This window comes from Oncorhynchus keta, chromosome 2 (assembly GCF_023373465.1).
Source record: "Oncorhynchus keta strain PuntledgeMale-10-30-2019 chromosome 2, Oket_V2, whole genome shotgun sequence".
In the NCBI taxonomy this organism is placed as follows: Eukaryota; Metazoa; Chordata; class Actinopteri; order Salmoniformes; family Salmonidae; genus Oncorhynchus; species Oncorhynchus keta.
Window position 1 is genome coordinate 59,094,391 of NC_068422.1, and position 20,044 is coordinate 59,114,434.

At 42.2% G+C, this 20,044-nt stretch overlaps 1 protein-coding gene across 3 annotated transcripts in view; it reads left to right on the forward strand.

The window, feature by feature from the left end:
* The window catches only part of LOC118362223 (CD151 antigen-like), a 147,503-nt gene that overhangs the window by 50,650 nt on the left and 76,809 nt on the right, over positions 1 to 20,044 (forward strand). For 2 of the 3 annotated variants that reach the window (XM_052479236.1, XM_052479237.1), the window contains exon 7: positions 1,269 to 1,355. In XM_052479236.1, coding sequence (XP_052335196.1) covers positions 1,269 to 1,355 — 87 coding nt within the window. Of the gene's footprint in view, positions 1 to 1,268; positions 1,356 to 2,933; positions 4,569 to 20,044 lie in introns of those variants that run through there. The other variant, XM_052479243.1, reaches the window with a different exon arrangement.

Genomic DNA, 20,044 nt, shown 5'->3' on the forward strand with positions numbered 1-20,044 from the left:
ATATACCTAAGAATCAAAAGTAAAGGGAAAAGGTATAAATCATTTCATATTCCTTATATTTAGCAAACCAGACGGCACAATTTATTTGTATTTTTACAGATAGCCAGGGGCACACTTCAACACTTAGACAATCATTTACTAACGAAGCATTTGTGTTTAGTGAGTCCGCCAGATCTGAGGCAGTACAGATGACCAGGGATGTTCTCTTGATAAGTGCGTGAATTGGACCATTTTCCTGTCCTGCTAAGCATTCAAAATGTAACAAGTACTTTTGGTTGTCAGGGAAAAGGTATGGAGTAAAAATTATTTTCTTTAGGAATGTAGTAGAGTAAAAGTTGTCAAAAATATTAATAGTAAAGTACAGATACCCCCAAAAAACAACGTAAGTAGTACTTTTAAGTATTTTTACTTAAGTATTTTACACCACTGTAATCTGATAATACTTGTGGAATATAAAAATACTTGCCTGTTTTCCAGTTTCTTGAAATACATTGCAAATGCAGCTTATTTCTATTTGTAAACTGAAATGGTCTATTCAGTCCTTTTTAACTTTTAGTAGATGCTCTCATCGAGAGCAACCTACAGTAGTGAGTACATAAATGTGGGATCGAACGCACAATCCTAGCATTGCAAGTGTACTCAATTTCTCTTATTGTGCATTGTTCATGGTGATACAGGTACACACCGAGATGACCAGCTTATGTAAAATACAGTCATTTACTTTAAGTGGTTTGTAAGGATGGTAAATGAATACTGCATAAAACGTGGTTGTTTTCCATGTTATACGATCCAGAAAAATATTTCATTTGACGTGGATGTTTTGTGTCTTTTGCCCATAACTTTGCACCTTTTGACGTAAATGTTTGAGGACAGGGTTTTGTTCTTTCTGGATTCCATTAGAATGACAATCACAGAGGAAAAGACAGGGCAACAACTCTTACAATTCCAGCTATTGAAGCCCACAAGATACTGTTCTTAATTATACAACTACCTTTTTTTTTTGACAAAGCCCAGATGCTGAAAATAGGTTTTTGCCCGCACTACGGACGTCTATATCAGTCCTCTGATACTAGTAAAGGCCCAGTGCACTACTTTAGTAAAACAAAACAATTCTACAGTACCAGTATATATTTTTGTATTTGTTAATACATCTTTTTAATTCAGATTTTTCGGGGGGTGCTGCAGCACCCTCAGCCCCCTTACTTCCCGTGGATAACATCAAGATTGAAAGTCACCTTAAGTCACACACACCTTTCCTGTCTCTCCAGGGGGGTTGTATCACTAAACTGGAAAACTTCATTTTGGACCACCTGAAGATCATTGGAGCGGTGGGCGTGGGCATCGCCTGTGTACAGGTGAGCAAAAATAAGCCATTTCACTGTTTGACAGCACAGAGATGACCCAAGATGGCCACCGTAAACATCAGAATCCTTGCCCTGGTCTCTGGAAATTCAGGGGTAATGGTAGAAGTGTAAAGCAACCAAAAGTCATTTTTCAGGTTCATTCTGAATTATGTGGACACTGAAACACTTAAGCGTGTATTCTTATGTGGCCTCAGGCATATATGTTGAAATGTGCTGGCACCAACTGAAACATGATGTACAGTTGAAGTCGCACTCAATTAGAAGTTTACTTTGTGTCAAACTTTACACCTTAGCCAATAAAATACATTTAAACTCAGTTTTTCACTCGCACACGCTTTTTCAGTTCTACCCACACATTTTCTATGGGATTGAGTTCAAGGCTTTGTGATGGCCACGCCAATACCTTGACTTAGTTGTCCTTAAGCCATTTTGCCACAACTTTGGAAGTATGCTTGGTGTCATTGTCCATTTAGAAGACCCATTTGCGACCAAGCTTTAACTTCCTGACTGATGTCTTGAGATGTTGCTTCAATATATCCACATATTTTTCCGGCTTCATGATGCCATCTATTTTGTGAAGTTCACCAGTCCCTCCTGCAGCAAAGCACCCCCACAACATGATGCTGCCATCCCAGTGCTTCACGGTTGGGATGGTGTTCTTCAGCTTGCAAGCCTCCCTCTTTTTCCTCCAAACATAACGATGGTCATTAAGTCCAAACAGTTCCACTTTTGTTTCATCAGACCAGAGGACACTTCTCCAAAAAGTACGGTATTTGTCCCCATGTGCAGTTGCAAACCATAGTCTGGCTTTTTTATGCCGGTTTTGGAGTAGTGGCTTCTTCCTTGCTGAACGGCCTGTCAGGTTATGTCGATATATGACTTGTTTTATTGTGGATATAGATACTTTTGTACCTGTTTCCTCCAGCATCTTCACAAGGTCCTTTGCTGTTGTTCGCAACAAAGTAAGTTAATCTCTAGGAGACAGAACCCATCTCCTTCCTGAGCGGTATGATGGCTGCTTGGTCCCATGGTGTTTATACTTGCATACTATTGTATGTACAGATAAACATGGTACCTTCAGGCATTCGGATATTGCTCCCAAGGATGTACCAGACTTGTGGAGGTCTACAATTTTTTTCTGAGGTCTTGCCTGATTTATTTGGATTTTCCCATGATGTCAAGCAAAGAGGCACTGGTACTCCTCCAATTGACTCAAATTATGTAAATTAGCCTATCAGAAGCTTCTAAAGCCATGGCTTCTAAAGCCTGGAATTTTCCAGGCTGTTTAAAGGCACAGTCAGCTTCGTGAATGTAAATGTGATACAGTGAATTTTAAGTGAAATAATCTGTCTGTAAACAATTGTTGTGGAGAAATGTGTGGAGTGGTTGAAAAACAAGTTTTAATGACTCCAACCTAAGTGTATGTAAACTTCCTACTTCAACTGTGTGTGTGTGTGTGTGTGTGTGTGTGTGTGTGTGTGTGTGTGTGTGTGTGTGTGTGTGTGTGTGTGTGTGTGTGTGTGTGTGTGTGTGTGTGTATTTATCTCCTCTCTCTCTTCTCTCTCTCAGATTGTGGGGATGGTGTTTACTTGCTGTCTATATCGGAGTTTGAAGGCAGAGCCTTACTGAGAGTAGAACACGAAGAGAAGGAAAAGGGAGGGGTCTAGTCTCTGCCACCCAGTGTCATCATATTCCAGCGACCCGTTTAGTCATGGGGTCTACCACTGTGCCATGCAAACAGAAGATGACGATATGTGTAATGGTCAAGGATGCACTTATGATAGTGTCTCTCAATCCATTCCTTGGGGGGACCATTTTGTTTCTAGCCTAGCACTAACTCCCCTGATTCAACAAATCAAGGGCTCCCCCCCATAAAATGGAGAATCAGATTTATGCAAGCCGTTACATGCTATCGGATCCACAATGCTCTATATTTTGGAAGTGTGCAACAAACAGAGCAGTTGGTGTAACCTAGTGTGATGTAAAGATCAGTGGACCAAAATGGCCCGTGCATGAGAACAGCTTGCCTTAACATTGCAATATTCATGACTGTGGCTTAATGAGCGAGAACTGACCTCTGGGGCCGATTACCATAGCAACACGTTCTTTTTCATCAAGTAGCTATTTATACATCTACACACGCCTTTCACACTGTTCCTCTCAACTTTTTAATTTGAATTTTATTTGAATTTTTTTACATTTATGTTTTAACACAAGGGATTTCTACACTTCTGCCAAAGTTGTCATCAACACTGACTTTGTGTAACATCATATCAAACTGACTACTCCTGCATGCCCTTTTCATGTGTACTGAACAAATATATAAATGCAACTATTTCAAAGATTTTACTGTGTTACAGTTCATAGAAGGAAATCAGTCAATTGAAGTAAATTCAACAGGCCCTAATCTATGGATTTCACTTGACTGGGCAGGGGTGCAGCCAAGGGTGGGCCTGCACCCCTTCCTGCACCACTGGAGCCAGGTCCAGCCAATAAGAATGTGTTTTTCCGCACAAAAGGGCTTCATGACAGACAGAAATACTCCACCCCTCCCCCTCAGACGATCCCGCAGGTGAAGAAGCCAGATGTGGAGGTCCTTTGCTGGCGTGGTCTGCGGTTGTGAGGCCGGTTGGACGTACTGCCAAATTCTCTAAAGCGATGTCTTATGGTAGAGAAATGAACATGTAATTATCTGGCAACAGCTCTGGTGGACATTCCTGCAGTCAGCATGACACTTGCATTCTCCCTCAAAACTGGAGACATCTGTGGCATTGCGTTGTAGCCTTTTATTGTCCCCAGCACCTGTGTAATGATCATGCTGTTTAATCAGATTCTTGATATGCCACACCTGTCAGGTGGATGAATTATCTTGGCAAAGGAGAAATGCTCACAAAAAGGAATTTAAACCATTTCTGGGCTCTTTTATTTCAGCTCATGAAACACTACATGTACATGTTGCATTTTTATATTTGTTCAGTATATATTCTGATTGTCTTTGTGTGCCTTTGAAGATAATTTTTTTTATTAACTTTTGCTTTTATTCAAACGATAAATGTTATTTTATTGTGTATTTAACAGACTAATAGGAGGATTTTATTATAAGTGTGCCTCAAAGACGCCACAAACAAATAAACTGCTGTATTTCTGTCGGTTTTCCTCTATACGTGGAAGTATTTAGCTGAAATAAACACCATTTAACCTGTTTGACTATGTTTTCGGGTAAATTAACAAGGTGTACAGTGGGGCAAAAAAAGTATTTAGTCAGCCACTAATTGTGCAAGTTCTCCCACTTAAAAAGATGAGAGAGGCCTGTAATTTTCATCATAGTAGGTACACTTCAACTATGACAGACAAAATGAAAAAAAGAAATCCAGAAAATCACATTGTAGGATGTTTAATGAATTTATTTGCAAATTATGGTGGAAAATAAGAATTTGGTCAATAACAAAAGTTTATCTCAATACTTTGTTATATACCCTTTGTTGGCAATGACAGAGGTCAAATGTTTTCTGTAAGTCTTCATAAGGTTTTCAAAACACTGTTGCTGGTATTTTGGCACATTCCTCCATGCGGATCTCCTCTAGAGCAGTGATGTTTTGGGGCTGTTGCTGGGCAACACGGACTTTCAACTCCCTCCAAAGATTTTCTATGGGGTTGAGATCTGGAGACTGGCTAGGCCACTCCAGGACCTTGAAATGCTTCTTACGAAGCCACTCCTTCGTTGCCCGGGCGGTGTGTTTGGGATCATTGTCATGCTGAAAGACCCAGCCACATTTCATCTTCAATGCCCTTGCTGATGGAAGGAGGTTTTCACTCAAAATCTCACGATACATGGCCCCATTCATTCTTTCCTTTACACGGATCAGTCGTCTTGGTCTCTTTGCAGAAAAACAGCCCCAAAGCATGATGTTTCCATCCCCATGCTTCACAGTAGGTATGGTGTTCTTTGGATGCAACTCAGCATTCTTTGTCCTCCAAACACAACGAGTTGAGTTTTTACCAAAAAGTTATATTTTAGTTTCATCTGATCATATGACATTCTCCCAATCTTCTTCTGGATCATCCAAATGCTCTCTAGCAAACTTCAGACGGGCCTGGACATGTACTGGCTTAAGCAGGGGGACACGTCTGGCACTGCAGGATTGAGTCCCTGGCAGCGTAGTGTGTTACTGATGGTAGGCTTTGTTACTTTGGTCCCAGCTCTCTGCAGGTCATTCACTAGGTGTGGTTCTGGGATTTTTGCTCACCGTGATCATTTTGACCCCACGGGGTGAGATCTTGCGTGGAGCCCCAGATCGAGGGAGATTATCAGTGGTCTTGTATGTCTTCCATTTCCTAATAATTGCTCCCACAGTTGATTTCTTCAAACCAAGCTGCTTACCTATTGCAGATTCAGTCTTCCCAGCCTGGTTCAGGTCTAGAATTTTGTTTCTGGTGTCCTTTGACAGCTCTTTGGTCTTGGCCATAGTGGAGTTTGGAGTGTGACTGTTTGAGGTTGTGGACAGGTGTCTTTTATACTGATAACAAGTTCAAACAGGTGCCATTAATACAGGTAACGAGTGGAGGACAGAGGAGCCTCTTAAAGAAGAAGTTACAGGTCTGTGAAAGCCAGACATCTTGCTTGTTTGTAGGTGACCAAATACTTATTTTCCACCACAATTTGCAAATAAATTCATAAGAAATCCTCAAATGTGATTTTCTGGAATGTTTTTCTTCTTACTTTGTCTGTCGTAGTTGAAGTGTACCTATGATGAAAGTTGGGAGAACTTGCACAATTGGTGGCTGACTAAATACTTTTTTGCCCCACTTTAGGTAGCTATGGTATGTCAAATTAACTGTCAAAGGGAGTCAAAAGGGAGTCAGAGTCTTATATTATTTGGTAGGAGGGGGTGCAGACAAGCAGCTGTCCAGATAACTCATCCAAAGAGCTTTGACTTCTCAAACATGGCGGAAAACCAACACAATATGATTCCCCCGTCACCTTAATAATTCAGCCACTTAGTTTAACTTTCAGAATTCTTCATTTTTCATGCAGGAAACAAAATATTAAACTCATAAGAAATATCTTGCTTTGTTTTGCGAACGCAGATCTAAAATGCTTATTGTGATTTCTAACTTTAAGAAAAAAATTTGGGAAAAGTAGCTGGTTACATTCTTTCTATGATAAACAGAAATATGCAACAAAAAATCCTTGCCTTTTCATTGTAATCTGATTTAGCCTACTTGTGTGGCTGCCAGACGAATAGCGTTGCACTTCTGTTGTCATCTGATAACTGAAGATATTTTCTCTCCAAAGTGTTGCACTAATGCATTTTCTGTGAAGGAAAGCTGTCGTTGCACGTCCCTGATCACTCGATTGAAGCAACAACAACAACAAAACTGGTCTGTCAATATACAACGGGACCCCTGTCAATTCACAGCTGGATTCACCTGCTCCTGGGACCCCTGTCAATTCACAGCTGGATTCACCTGCTCCTGGGACCCCTGTCAATTCACAGCTGGATTCACCTGCTCCTGGGACCCCTGTCAATTCACAGCTGGATTCACCTGCTCCTGGGACCCCTGTCAATTCACAGCTGGATTCACCTGCTCCTGGGACCCCTGTCAATTCACAGCTGGATTCACCTGCTCCTGGGACCCCTGTCAATTCACAGCTGGATTCACCTGCTCCTGGGACCCCTGTCAATTCACAGCTGGATTCACCTGCTCCTGGGACCCCTGTCAATTCACAGCTGGATTCACCTGCTCCTGGGACCCCTGTCAATTCACAGCTGGATTCACCTGCTCCTGGGACCCCTGTCAATTCACAGCTGGATTCACCTGCTCCTGGGACCCCTGTCAATTCACAGCTGGATTCACCTGCTCCTGGGACCCCTGTCAATTCACAGCTGGATTCACCTGCTCCTGGGACCCCTGTCAATTCACAGCTGGATTCACCTGCTCCTGGGACCCCTGTCAATTCACAGCTGGATTCACCTGCTCCTGGGACCCCTGTCAATTCACAGCTGGATTCACCTGCTCCTGGGACCCCTGTCAATTCACAGCTGGATTCACCTGCTCCTGCTTTCTCCAGTTGTGAAACTTACAAACAGACGTGACTGACTCAACTCTTCTGGGGAACTATGGTAAACTTCATAATGTATAATAATGTGACCAGTGAATTGAAAAAACGCAATCTGCTTTATCTTCTAACATATTTCGTAAGTTGATTGCAGGTACTTACTTAAAAAGTAGCTACAAATATTAAATGTAGAGGAACCTTTTTTTAGTTAAAAAAAAATAGTTACAACAGTATTGACGCTATTGGAAGAACCATATTGTGGCGATTTCCAAATTGCACGGTATACCGCCCAAGCCTAGTATGCGATGATAAGTTGACTGAAAATATATTTATTAGTCTTTTTTTAATTTTATTAATGGTGCTGAGTTCCGGCCCCCCTTGGCATAGCAGCCTTCTTGAAGTTGAACCAGTTTACATTAGCCTATAGCCCTAATATCAATAAGCTCATCTAACTGCATTGTGCTTGTGTATTATTTGCCATTTAGGCCATGTCCCTCTTGTCTCCTCTGACAAGAGGAGAACTGACATGTAAGCCGACGTTGAGATGATGGCTGTATTACAAGTTGTTGACTTTCAGGCCATGCGATTTACTTATACGACTCATGCGTTTACACAAGCAGCCCAATTCTGACATTTATTCCACTAATTGGTCTTTTGACCAATAAGATCAGATCTTTTTCAGAGCTGATCTGGTTGGTCAAAATAGTTAGAGTTGGGCTGCCAGTGTAAACACAGCCTGTGGGTCTCTGTAATGAACTCAGCAGCAGCCCAAAAAGCAATCACTCTTTCCAAACACCAGGAGGCAGCACTTGCCAGATAATTATCTTGGAACGTACAGTATTATTCTCGAGCTTTGTCCCTTGTGACACAGTCTGATGAAAACAACTGTAAAGAGTGCCTCCAAATCTTCAATATGAATTCTGTAGGTGAACAAGGAATTCCTCTGTAGAATCTACCCCCTGCGTAACACGCTGAAGAACATAATATGACAAAACCTTTTAAGTAAAGGTGAAATTACACTGCGCTAATTATTACTGTGCTAATGTCCAGAAAAAATAACAATATCCGTCCATTATTGACAATAAGCCAATTATGAATCGAGGTCTTTTGAATAGCACACATTCATGTGAACAACCGCAAGGTGAGTCATTGTTTGCTAATCATGACTATAATAGTTTCTTAGAGTCAAAGCGTGTAAAGGGGGGAAAAAATGGTTTTAAATTTTCATTGGATAAAAAGTAATGCAGCACATGGACCAATGTAGGATGCCTTCTGAGGCTGACCATCTGTAGAACCAGCCTTGACTCGGAGCCATACGAAATATCAGGGGTGCAACTTTGGTTTTAGAAGTGGGGGGGACATAACATTTTATTAAGTCTGATAAACACTCCACAAACAGCCTACCGGACCGCTCGGAAGCGTCCGCATGGTCCTAAACCATACCGTTGCCTCGTTTTGTATCACATTCTAATGATAAAGCTTTTGGGGGGACAAAAATGCAATTTCAGTGAAAGTTGCGCCCTTGCGGAATATACTATACATACAGTATTTCTGATCACCTACATACAGCAAACGACTAGCAATCCAAAGGTTGCATTGTGTTCACCCCCCCCAAATAAACAAATCTGTAATTTGTTTCGGGAACAAAAAATTAACAGTACAGATTACTATATGGAACAAGATAAAACATTTTAAGAAAGAATATTTAAAAAAATGCCATTTGATTGAGTAAATGCATTTATTGGTTTCTTTTAATTTTGAAAAGAGATTAGAAGGTTATTTGTTGATGTAAAAATCGAATTGTACAGATTTTTAGGGTGTCATTAGATTTGGGGTGGGGTTGAGAGTAATTCTCGAGGTTAAAATGGGGTTCCCAGATATTCTGCCAGGAAAAATTGAATCCCTGCTGAAAAAGTTTGAATTACACTGTACTTAATGGAGGGAAGAGATTAACATACCAAGTCCTATGAATTTCCCTGAGACCAGGTTGGTGCTCCCCATCCATGGGAGCTGCACATAGACTGATCCTGTGGCTTTCAAAATGTGTATCTGTCTGTCTCGTGGTGTTGGGGAAAAGGAAGAAGACAATTGTCCATTGGATTCTATCTACAGTTGAAGCCGGAAGTTTACATACACTTAGGTTGGTGTCATTAAAACTAGTTTTTCAACCACTACACAAATTTCATGTAAACAAACTATAGATTTGGCAAGTCAGTTAGGACATTTACTTTGTGCATGACACAAGTAATTTTTCCAACAATTGTTTACAGACAGATTATTTCACTTATAATTCACTGTATCACAATTCCAGTAGGTCAAGTTTACATACAGTAAGTTAAGTGTGCCTTTAAACAGCCTGGAAAATTCCAGAAAATCAAGGCATTAGAAGCCTCTGATAGGCTAATTGACATCATTTGAGTCAATTGGAGGTGTATCTGTGGATGTATTTCAAGGTCTACCTTCATACTCAGTGCCTTTTTGCTTGACATCATGGGAAAATCAAAAGAAATCAGCCAAGACCTCAGAAAAACATTTGCAGACCACAAGTCTGGTTCATCCTTGGTAGCAATTTCCAAACAGCCGAAGGTACCACGTTCATGTGTACAAACAATAGTATACAAGTATAAGCACCATGGGACCACGCAGCCGTCATACCGCTCAGGAAGGAGAAGTGTTCTGTCTGCTAGAGATGAACGTACTTTGGTGTGAAAAGTGTAAATCAATCCCAGAACAACAACAAAAGACCTTGTGAAGATGCTGGCGGAAACAGGTACAAAAGTATCTATATCCACAGTAAAACAAGTTATATATCAACATAACCTGAAAGGCCGCTCAGCAAGGAAGAAACCACTGCTCCAAAACCACCATAAAAAAGCCAGACTACGGTTTGCAACTGCACATGAGGACAAAGATCGTACTTTTTGGAGAAATGTCCTCTGGTCTGATGAAACAAAAATAGTACTGTTTGGCCATAATGACCATCGTTATGTTTGGAGGAAAAAGGGGGAGGCTTGCAAGCCGAAGAACACCATCCCAACCATGAAGCACGGGGATGGCAGCATCATGCTGTGGGGGTGCTTTGCTGCAGGAGGGACTGGTGCACTTCACAAAATAGATGGCATCATGAAGCTGGAAAATAATGTGTATATATTGAAGCAACATCTCAAGACATCAGTTAGGAAGTTAATGCTTGATCGCAAAGGGGTCTTCCAAATGGACAATGACCCCAAGCATACTTCCAAAGTTGTGGCAAAATGGCTTAAGGACAACAAAGTCAAGGTATTGGAGTGCCCATCACAAAGTCTTGACCTCAATCCAACAGAAAATGTGTGGGTTGAACTGAAAAAGCGTGTGCGAACAAGGAGGCCTACAAACCTGACTCAGTCACACCAGCTCTGTCAGGAGGAATGGGCCAAAATTCACCCAACTTATTGTGGGAAGCTTATGGAAGGCTACCCAAAACGTTTGACCCAAGCTCAACAATTTAAAGGCGATGCTACCAAATACTAATTGAGTGTATGTAAACGTCTGACTCACCGGGAATGTGATGAAAGAAATAAAAGCTGAAATAAATAATTCTCTCTACTATTATTCTGACATTTCCCATTCTTAAAGTAAAGTGGTGATCCTAACTGACCTAAGACAGGGAATTTTTACTAGGATGAAATGTCAGGAATTGTGAACATCTGAGTTTAAATGTACTGATTATATTGCCATTCTGCTGTTTCTCTGGATGAAAGCCCACTAAGCCCTGCTGCCAGTAGAATGCTGGTTACTTGTCCAACACTCCGAAGCCCTAAATCAAGCACCATCAGCACGCTGGAAATGCCATGCATGACAATTTGCAAATATTTCATCCGGACAGAAGCATACCTCACGGGGCAGTTGTCCAGTAATTTGCACCCACCACGCCAAACAGTGTATCTTGACCTGTAGGTCAAACGTGTTTGGAAATTATTTTTTGGTGGGGCTCCCTTTCTATACTCCTCACCTTTGACCTTTATTGGAAGGTGTTGTTGTTTCCATAACGACAGGCGGTGAAACAAACAGTGGTCAATAACGTGCTTGTATAATTTGTCCTGGAGTTGTTGTCAGGGGTTGGTAACGGGGACGGAGACTCGGTGTCACCGCAGGCATTCCCCCTCAGGGTAACTCACCAGCCAGGGGAGGGGTCTTGGGCCATGGTGTGCAAGAGGGTCGACGCAGAGGTGTGTGTCACCTAAGCACATCTTCCATCTTATTCAAAATTCTAAAAGCGTTGTATTTTTTGAATGTATTTTTTTTTATACAGCTTCACGAAAAGACCGTTATGAAAAAGCTGGCCATGTGTTAATTTATTTAGGATTTACGGAGTTGAGGCCTACTGTTTAAGATACAGTACTTTTGCATAATTCAGTGGAGACTTGTGTATGTTTATCTTGTGCCCTGTAGATGGCAGCCTTCAGTCTATAAAATGGGAAAAAAAGGATGCTCTTGTTTTGGCTGCAGACTTGAAATTGAAATTTAATTGAAATATCTAGCGTGAAGAAAATCTATTTCAACCTTAGTCGTGAAATAAATCTACATATCTGCAAGGCTCAGCCTGTCTAGCCTCATGAACTACATTCACATTGCACACATACATTCACCCAAAGAGACGTTGCCATTGCTATTAATAGACACACACACACACACACAGGCCCACATACACGTGTTTATTATACAGAGACACACTATCCATCATTAAAAAGTAGAAATGTCCATACACGTTATTCAGAATATACTCTCAATGTCCTATACTTAAAAACATACCAAATGCATTCACACACATTTAAAAACGAACTTAAATCACTAACACACAAACACACAGACTAAAACAATCCCAGTAAGGGGTCCGCTACACAAAGTGGATGATGAACATGAGACCGGGGATAGGACAGGCTTCATTATCCCTGAAAGAAGATCCATCAATTATCAGTTTCCTTTCAGTTTCCACTCTGTCTCGTCCAACTTCAATTGACTACCTCAACATTAGGACTACTTATTATATTTTTGGCTATTTTTACACTGTTATCAAGGGTGTTGTGAAGCGCTGACTTCACATTTTGCTGCTGATTATGTAACTTATTTACATTTCACCAATTGGAGAGTGACTGGCTCTGCTAAGTGTTCGAGTTTGAGCCATGATGGCAGCCCTCAAGCTCCCTGCAGACTAGCCAAAACACTGCTACAAAGAGGATAGGGTGACACAAGGTATTTTTGTCTAGTGTGCCCTAGCCAAATGTGGCATAACGTTTATGTCACCTATATATATGATATGTAATTATATTGTAAAATGTTATGATGTTGTGAAATATTTTGCTCATGAGTGGGGCGGTCTGGCCCTTTCTGTCCAATGAAGTAATTTACGGACAATATTTGTGTCCATTTCAGAGTTTTGGAAGAGCACCCCCAGAGACAATACTAGTTCTGTATAGTATGTTTAATGAAGCCTCCATTAGATGTACTTCAAAATGTTTCAAATGTGACTCACTTTTCGAATTTACATACTATTTATTTTGAGAACAACATTTCAGATGTTTCTTTTTGCCCTGGGTAGCAGAGAGCTGCTGAGATCTGACTATAGTGCTTCCCTTCTCTGTGTCATTGAGGGAGAAAGCGGAGGGGAGAGCGGGAACGCCGCTGGGGCAGAACCCGTCCGCTTCTATTTGTCACCGCCGACTCCCGTGAGACGACTTGAGTCCGCCCGTTCTGCCCGCTGCTCTGCCCGAACGGACGCTATACCAAGGGTTTCTGGGAGCCCGCACCTCCACCGTTGTGTATCTGCCACACAGAACCCGGGCTGGGCTGACCTGTTGCACTGTGAACCCCACAACCCTAACCCTCTCCCCCCTTTTCACACACACATGCCCACCCCCCTCATGGGCATGGTACATGGGCACAAAGAAGGTGGTGAGGGTAAATGAGGAAAGGAGGGAGGAGGGGGTTGGAGGTTAATGTAGTCAAGCAGGGCAGGCTGGCAAGGAGGGATGGCAGGCGGGAGGGAGGGAGGGAGCCCGCCTGCCTGCCTCCCCCTTAGGCCAGTTCCTCCCCTTCCACATGAGTCACTCCCGAACACACAGGTCATCGGCTCCCTCAACATGGTAATGAATGAATTCCAAAGCATGCTGAATTAAACTGCAATCACAAGATGGGCCCGTGACGTCTTAGTCAAGCTGTCTCTTGCATTAAGATTATATAATTGAGGCAGTGGGAGATGGAGGGCGACCCGACTGTGTGTAGGAGGCGTAGGGTAAGCCTATAGACTAGCTCGACTTCTATCCCTCGGTTTATGGTTACGCTCCGATACTAGCATGCCCATTGGAGGGTTTCAAAGAACAAGATCAGAGGAGGAGGCAGGAAGCGACATAAATGGGATATTAGTGTTGATAATTGAATTGTTTCATTAAAGTCATTTTTTAAAGTTTGTGTTTTTTTCAAGATGGTAGTGTATATATTAAATGTGTGATATTATATGTAAACGGACCATATTTTTTTAATAGAGCAGCAGAGTGCATTTGAAAGGTGAAAGAGGGCAATTTTCTGTTCAAACATTGGAAACGTACGATTTGGAAGGAAATTCAGTACAATCAAACTCCCAAGCTGTTCCATGGTCTGAATTCTTTCCTATGGTAACTGGAAAGAATGTCAAGCTAGAAAAATGCTGTTGTCTTTGTGTTGCGCACAAAACTATCTAGACATACTCCAAATAACAGCGTTAGAAAACGGAGCCGTAAACTGTTCGTGTCACTTTCTGCTTGGAAAGCAGACAACATGTAAAAACATGATATTCATTGGATAACGGCAACTCAATGGTGATGTTGAGACATGTTAGACTGACCACAAACCGTTTATCACGTGCTTATGTCCCCAGCTTGGTTGCTGTGGTAGGGAGTCTGTCTGCAGTGAATGCAAGGCCCATGCTCACTTGTGCAGATGTGTTGTCGTTTGCACCCTTTGGGGGGCGTGCATGTGTGTGTGTCAGAATATAATATAATACAACTTTATTATCCAATGTGTGTATGTGTAGGGTGTACGAGGGGCTAGGTTAGTTTAGTGGTCCACCTTTGTAATGTGATTTTTGGACGAGATGCACAATGGAAAACACGACCACAGTTCCCCCAGATTTCATTTCACTCGGTCATGTGGCCTCCAGCACTCTACTCGTGCTTGGTTCAAACTCATTTTTCTTTTCAAACAACCGCGCTGTTTCCAACACAGTCATACCCTTCTGTCGTTTTGGAGACCTATTTCAAAATGGGGGGGGTGCCTGTTGTGAGTGCCTATTATTATTTTTTCACAGTAGAGTGAGCATACTGTGATGTCAATCAGTCAACGATGAAAAGAAAGACTCACGCAAGGAAAGACACACAGCATCGTATGCAGAAGGGGAATGATCTTATATATTTTTTGCTGATTTTGATCTTTTCCAACTCTTTGGAATTTAAGGTACAGTATTTCATAGAGGGTCAAATCCTTTACTTACTTGAAATATGCACCAATTGACATTTGATGTATTACCATATTTAAGTTTGGAGTGAGTGAGCTGATCTCAAGTTAGATTTTAGACCTCCAAGAGTGATATTGTCGAGACTGCCTCTAAATGTTAATTGCGTTTGAAAACAAGGTCTTCTCACATGCTATCTTACATTTTGAGTTGATTCGTTTTTGTAATAAAAAATATATATACATTCCGACAATAAGTCCGATTTTTAACTTGCATTGGTTGTATTAATTTGGTACCAAATGGAAGAGAACGGACTGAAACAGGGCTGGATTACGTTTCAAAGCGCTTTTCCATTGCATGCGCTTTTCCATTGCATGCGCTTTTCCATTGCATGCGCTTTTCCATTACATGCGCTTTTCCATTGCATGCGCTTTTCCATTACATGCGCTTTTCCATTACATGCGCTTTTCCATTACATGCGCTTTTCCATTACATGCGCTTTTCCATTACATGCGCTTTTCCATTACATGCGCTTTTCCATTGCATGCGCTTTTCCATTGCATGCGCTTTTCCATTACATGCGCTTTTCCATTACATGCGCTTTTCCATTACATGCGCTTTCCATTACATGCGCTTTCCATTGCATGCGCTTTTCCATTGCATGCGCTTTTCCATTGCATGCGCTTTTCCATTACATGCACTTTTCCATTACATGCGCTTTTCCATTACATGCGCTTTTCCATTGCATGCGCTTTTCCATTACATGCGCTTTTCCATTGCATGCGCTTTTACACTGAATGCGACCCTGTTGATGGAGGATCTGTTGGCCTGCTGTGTTGGTTTGTTCCAGAACAGACTCATGGAATCAGCCCCTGGCGTCTCCCTGGAGAAGCCAAATTAGATGGCTGTAATTTTGAACAAGTGGAAGAGAGCAGGCACTAATGATATCTAATGTAGGTCAGGCTGATTCATACAGGAATCAGCCTTGCAAAACAAAATCTCTCTGGCTGACTATATGGAAACCGCCAGACATGTGAGGGCTGACTCTGACGGAGCAGCCTGACTGCCATCCTTTCGTCCGTCCCCAGCTCATTGAACTCTGCCTCCATCCATCCATCACATAGTGTTGTGCATCCTATCTGCATTGACAGTATAACTGCCTAGCCAGACACATGACTCACATCATTATGGTTTTATGGCTAATTCAGTGGGAGATATTTAGATGCATTAACATTGTGCTATGCCGGTGCAATACTGCAATGTGGTTGTTCATGTGTGTTTGATCAGGATTCGAACCTGGTTCTCCTGCTTGTCACAAGACTGTGTTAGCCTGCTGAGCTACAGTAGGTATGTTTGTAGGTCCCAGACAAGGTTACTCATCACCGAGTGTGGTTCCGACAACAACCCTGCTATAACTCACCCCACCTTTGACCTTATTTTTCATTTGCAAGACGTATTGTGTGATTTGTAGGTTTTACGACTAATCATTTGCATCATGATCACGATGAAAGCTCTATTTTTGACCAGACCTTTTACTAAAGGCTACTGACTCACTGAGTTTATATATAGTGTTCAACATTGTTCATGGGCAAGTAATGTGATTAGGTTGACAGTGTTGACTGGTTTAACCACAACAGACCGTGTTTTGATATGACAAAAAGGAGCAGTTGGGGGATGTGCTAAATGATTTCTGGAGGCACAGGATAACTGCAGGGCAGGTTTAAATAAATCCAGACGATTGTCTATGGGGCTACTAGATTATACAGTACTTTGGTGAAATTTGAATAGATGCCCCTTTCCTTTGTGCTATCAGATGTTATTGGCCATGGAAACCAACATGTGTACCAGTGGGCTGATGCACGGTTGTCCGCTGAGTTTGTCTAGGGGGGGGTGGTTCAACCAATGCATTCCTCTCACTGAAAAACATCATTGTCTGTTGTTTTTTTTTACACGTCATTTCTGTATTTTAGGGGCCCTTGCCCCATCTGCAGTTTGTAACTTTTAAACAGGGCAGCAGACTCTTCTATGAACACCCCTGTCAGGGTCCATCAAATCAATTCGGCGTGTAGGCATTGTTTCGTCCCCCAAAATACAGAGATGACATCGTCGTGCAAAGTACAAGGGATGACTCTGAAAGCCTTTGCTTTGTGGATGACCTAGTGTTTGTACATTTGATTTTAGGGCATAGACAGCCAGAGGTTAGTATCTGTTTGACTTTGACTGTGTTGTGGGAGTGCACATTCTTTCCTGAAACTAAGGTGAAGTATTCCAGGAAAATGACAGGCTGTGATTAATAGCTTGTCGTGTTGATTCTAGGGGATGTGGTGTATTTGTCAATCATGTTGTTTTTCTTTTTTTTTGGAATGGATGCAGATCATTCAGTGTTAATATAATTTATTTAGAATTGTGTAAATCTCGGTGAAGGGCCTCATTTTTTTTGTTAAGTAAAGGAGTAGGGGGCTTTACTTACTTTTCTCTTTCTCACTCACTCACACACTCATGCATGCCGAACGCAACCATGCACACACACACACACACACACACACACACACACACACACACACACACACACACACACACACACACACACACACACAGGTACTGTATGTGCATCTCTATGACCTTTAACCTGATCCTTTCCACTGAGCTCATTTTAAGCATCCCCTCTGACACTGAGCTGACCTGCACTACTCAATATCCCTCTCAGCCTATGACCTCTAACACTTATCGCTCTCCTTTCCAGAGTGACCCCTGTCCCTTTGTGTACTGTATCCAGCTCATGGGATGTTTGAAGGACAGGCTTTGTGACAGTTGTTATTTCAAGGGTTTGGTCATGTCACGCACTGTGAGGGCCCCGATCCCAAAACTGTTACACAAGCCTTGACCCCCCCCCCCGAAGGGATCATCGAACTGTAACCAAACAGCAGCATTGTTGTGTGTCTCTGTGTCCTTTGGTCTCACGAAACACAACAACACACAGTCGTCTCCTAATGCTCTTATTGTGATGCTGTGGATGACAAACGGATTTTGGTCACACCGTACAAAGCTGCATACCGCAAATAAAACTGATCTCATCCAACAAGCAGCCTGGAGACTTGAGAGATGGCTTACTGTATAAATGCTTTGAAAAGTAACCTGAAAACATTTATTCAGTTTGTACTCTACTCTTCGTGAGAGAGACCGTTGAGCCGAAAGGACCGCCTTGAATCTGTCAAATCTGAAAGCCTGTGTGACATAGTCCTTCTCTGCCAGTACATGCTACAGTCAACATATTGTATACATTAAATTACATCTTGTGTTATTAAAAAAACACCTATCAGACACATTGGCTAAAGAAGGGCTGGCATCAGTAAGAATGGGGAGGAAGGATAGTGGGGCCATCCATCACCTTCTGCTGCTGTTAGGTTAAACAGCAACTGATATATTTAAGCAATAAGGCCAGAGGGGGTGTGGTATATGGCCAATATACCACAGCTAACGGCTGCACTTCTGCATGAAGCAACGCAAAGTGCCTGGATACAGCCATTAGCCGTGGGATATTGGCCATATACCACAAACCCCTGAGGTGCCTTATTGCTATTATAAACAGGTTACCAACGTAATGAAAGCAGTAAAAATAAAAGTTTTGTCATAACCTTGGTATACAGCCAGTTGGTTGTCAGCCAATCAGCATTCAGGGGTCGAACCACCCAGTTTACAATGGCAATGACCAATATTGGTTGATTGTATCAGAAAGACTGATGATCGCATCTGCTGGCCGGCTCCCTTGGGGTATTGGCAGTCCCCTGAAGTGGAAGTTGTATCTCTTTGCTCCAAGATTTGAATGGCACTCCCATTTAACTTGGCAGTGGGCAATAGGGATGGGCATGGTTAATCGAATATCCGGATATCCGAACGGACGTTAGTACTCAATTACTTGAGTGAGTGTTCATAAAGAATCATCCTTGTGACATTTTTACTGACAATGACATACCATAATATTTGAAATTCTTACTTTAATAAAACAACAAAACTTTTGAATGTAGTTGACAAACTACATTCCCTCCAGGCGGCCCTGACATCAGTATGCTATTTCCCCCACTTCAAATAGCAATCACAGGACGCTCACCTAACAGAGTTTCCACAAATCTTGACACAATGCAAAACACTCACCAGAAAACATTTTTGTAACAGAGTCAGTTATATCATGGCGAAAATCTGACTTCTCTTTCGCTGTTGCTTTTCAAACTACCGTAAAAAAAAAAAAAAAATGATTTTATTTTATTGGTCACACACATGGTTAGCATATGTTAGTGTAGTGAAATGCTTGTGCTTCTAGTTCCGACAGTGCAGTAATATCTAATAAGTAATCTAACAATTCCCCAACAACTACTTAATACACACTAAAGGGATGGAATAAGAATATGTACATATAAATATATGGATAGCCGAGAGGCATAGGCAAGGTGCAATAGATGGTATAAGGTACAGTACATACATATGAGATGAGTAATGTAAGATATGTTAACATTATTAAAGTGCCATTGTTTAAAGTGACTAGTGATCGATTTATTAAAGTGGCCAGTGATATGAGTCTCTATGTAGGCAGCAGTCTGATGGCCTTGAGATAGAAGCTGTTTTTCATTCTCTCGGTCCCAGCTTTGATGCACCTGTGCTGACCTCGCCTTCTGGATGGTTGCGGGGTGAACAGGCTGTGGCTCGGGTGGTTATTTTTGGCCTTCCTGTGACATCGGGTGCTGTAGGTGTCTCGGAGGGCAGGTAGTTTTCCCCCGGTGATGCGTTGTGCAGACTGCACCACCCTCTGCAGAGCCTCGGGGTTGAGGAAGGTGCAGTTGCCGTACCAGACGGTGATACAGCCCGACAGAATGCTCCCGATCGAGGTGTGCATGGCCACGCAGTCATGGGTGAACAGGGAGTACAGGAGGGGGCTGAGCACGCATGCTTGTGGGGCCCCAGTGTTGAGGATCAGCGAAGTTGAAATATTGTTTCCTACCTTCACCACCTGGGGGCGGCCCATCAAAGGTGGAGGTGATGTGGAGGCGATGTGATCCTTGACTAGTCTCTCAAAGCACTTCATGATGACAAGTGAGTGCCACGGGGCGGTAGTAATTTAGTTCAGTTATTTTTGCCTTTTTGGCTACAGGAACAACGATG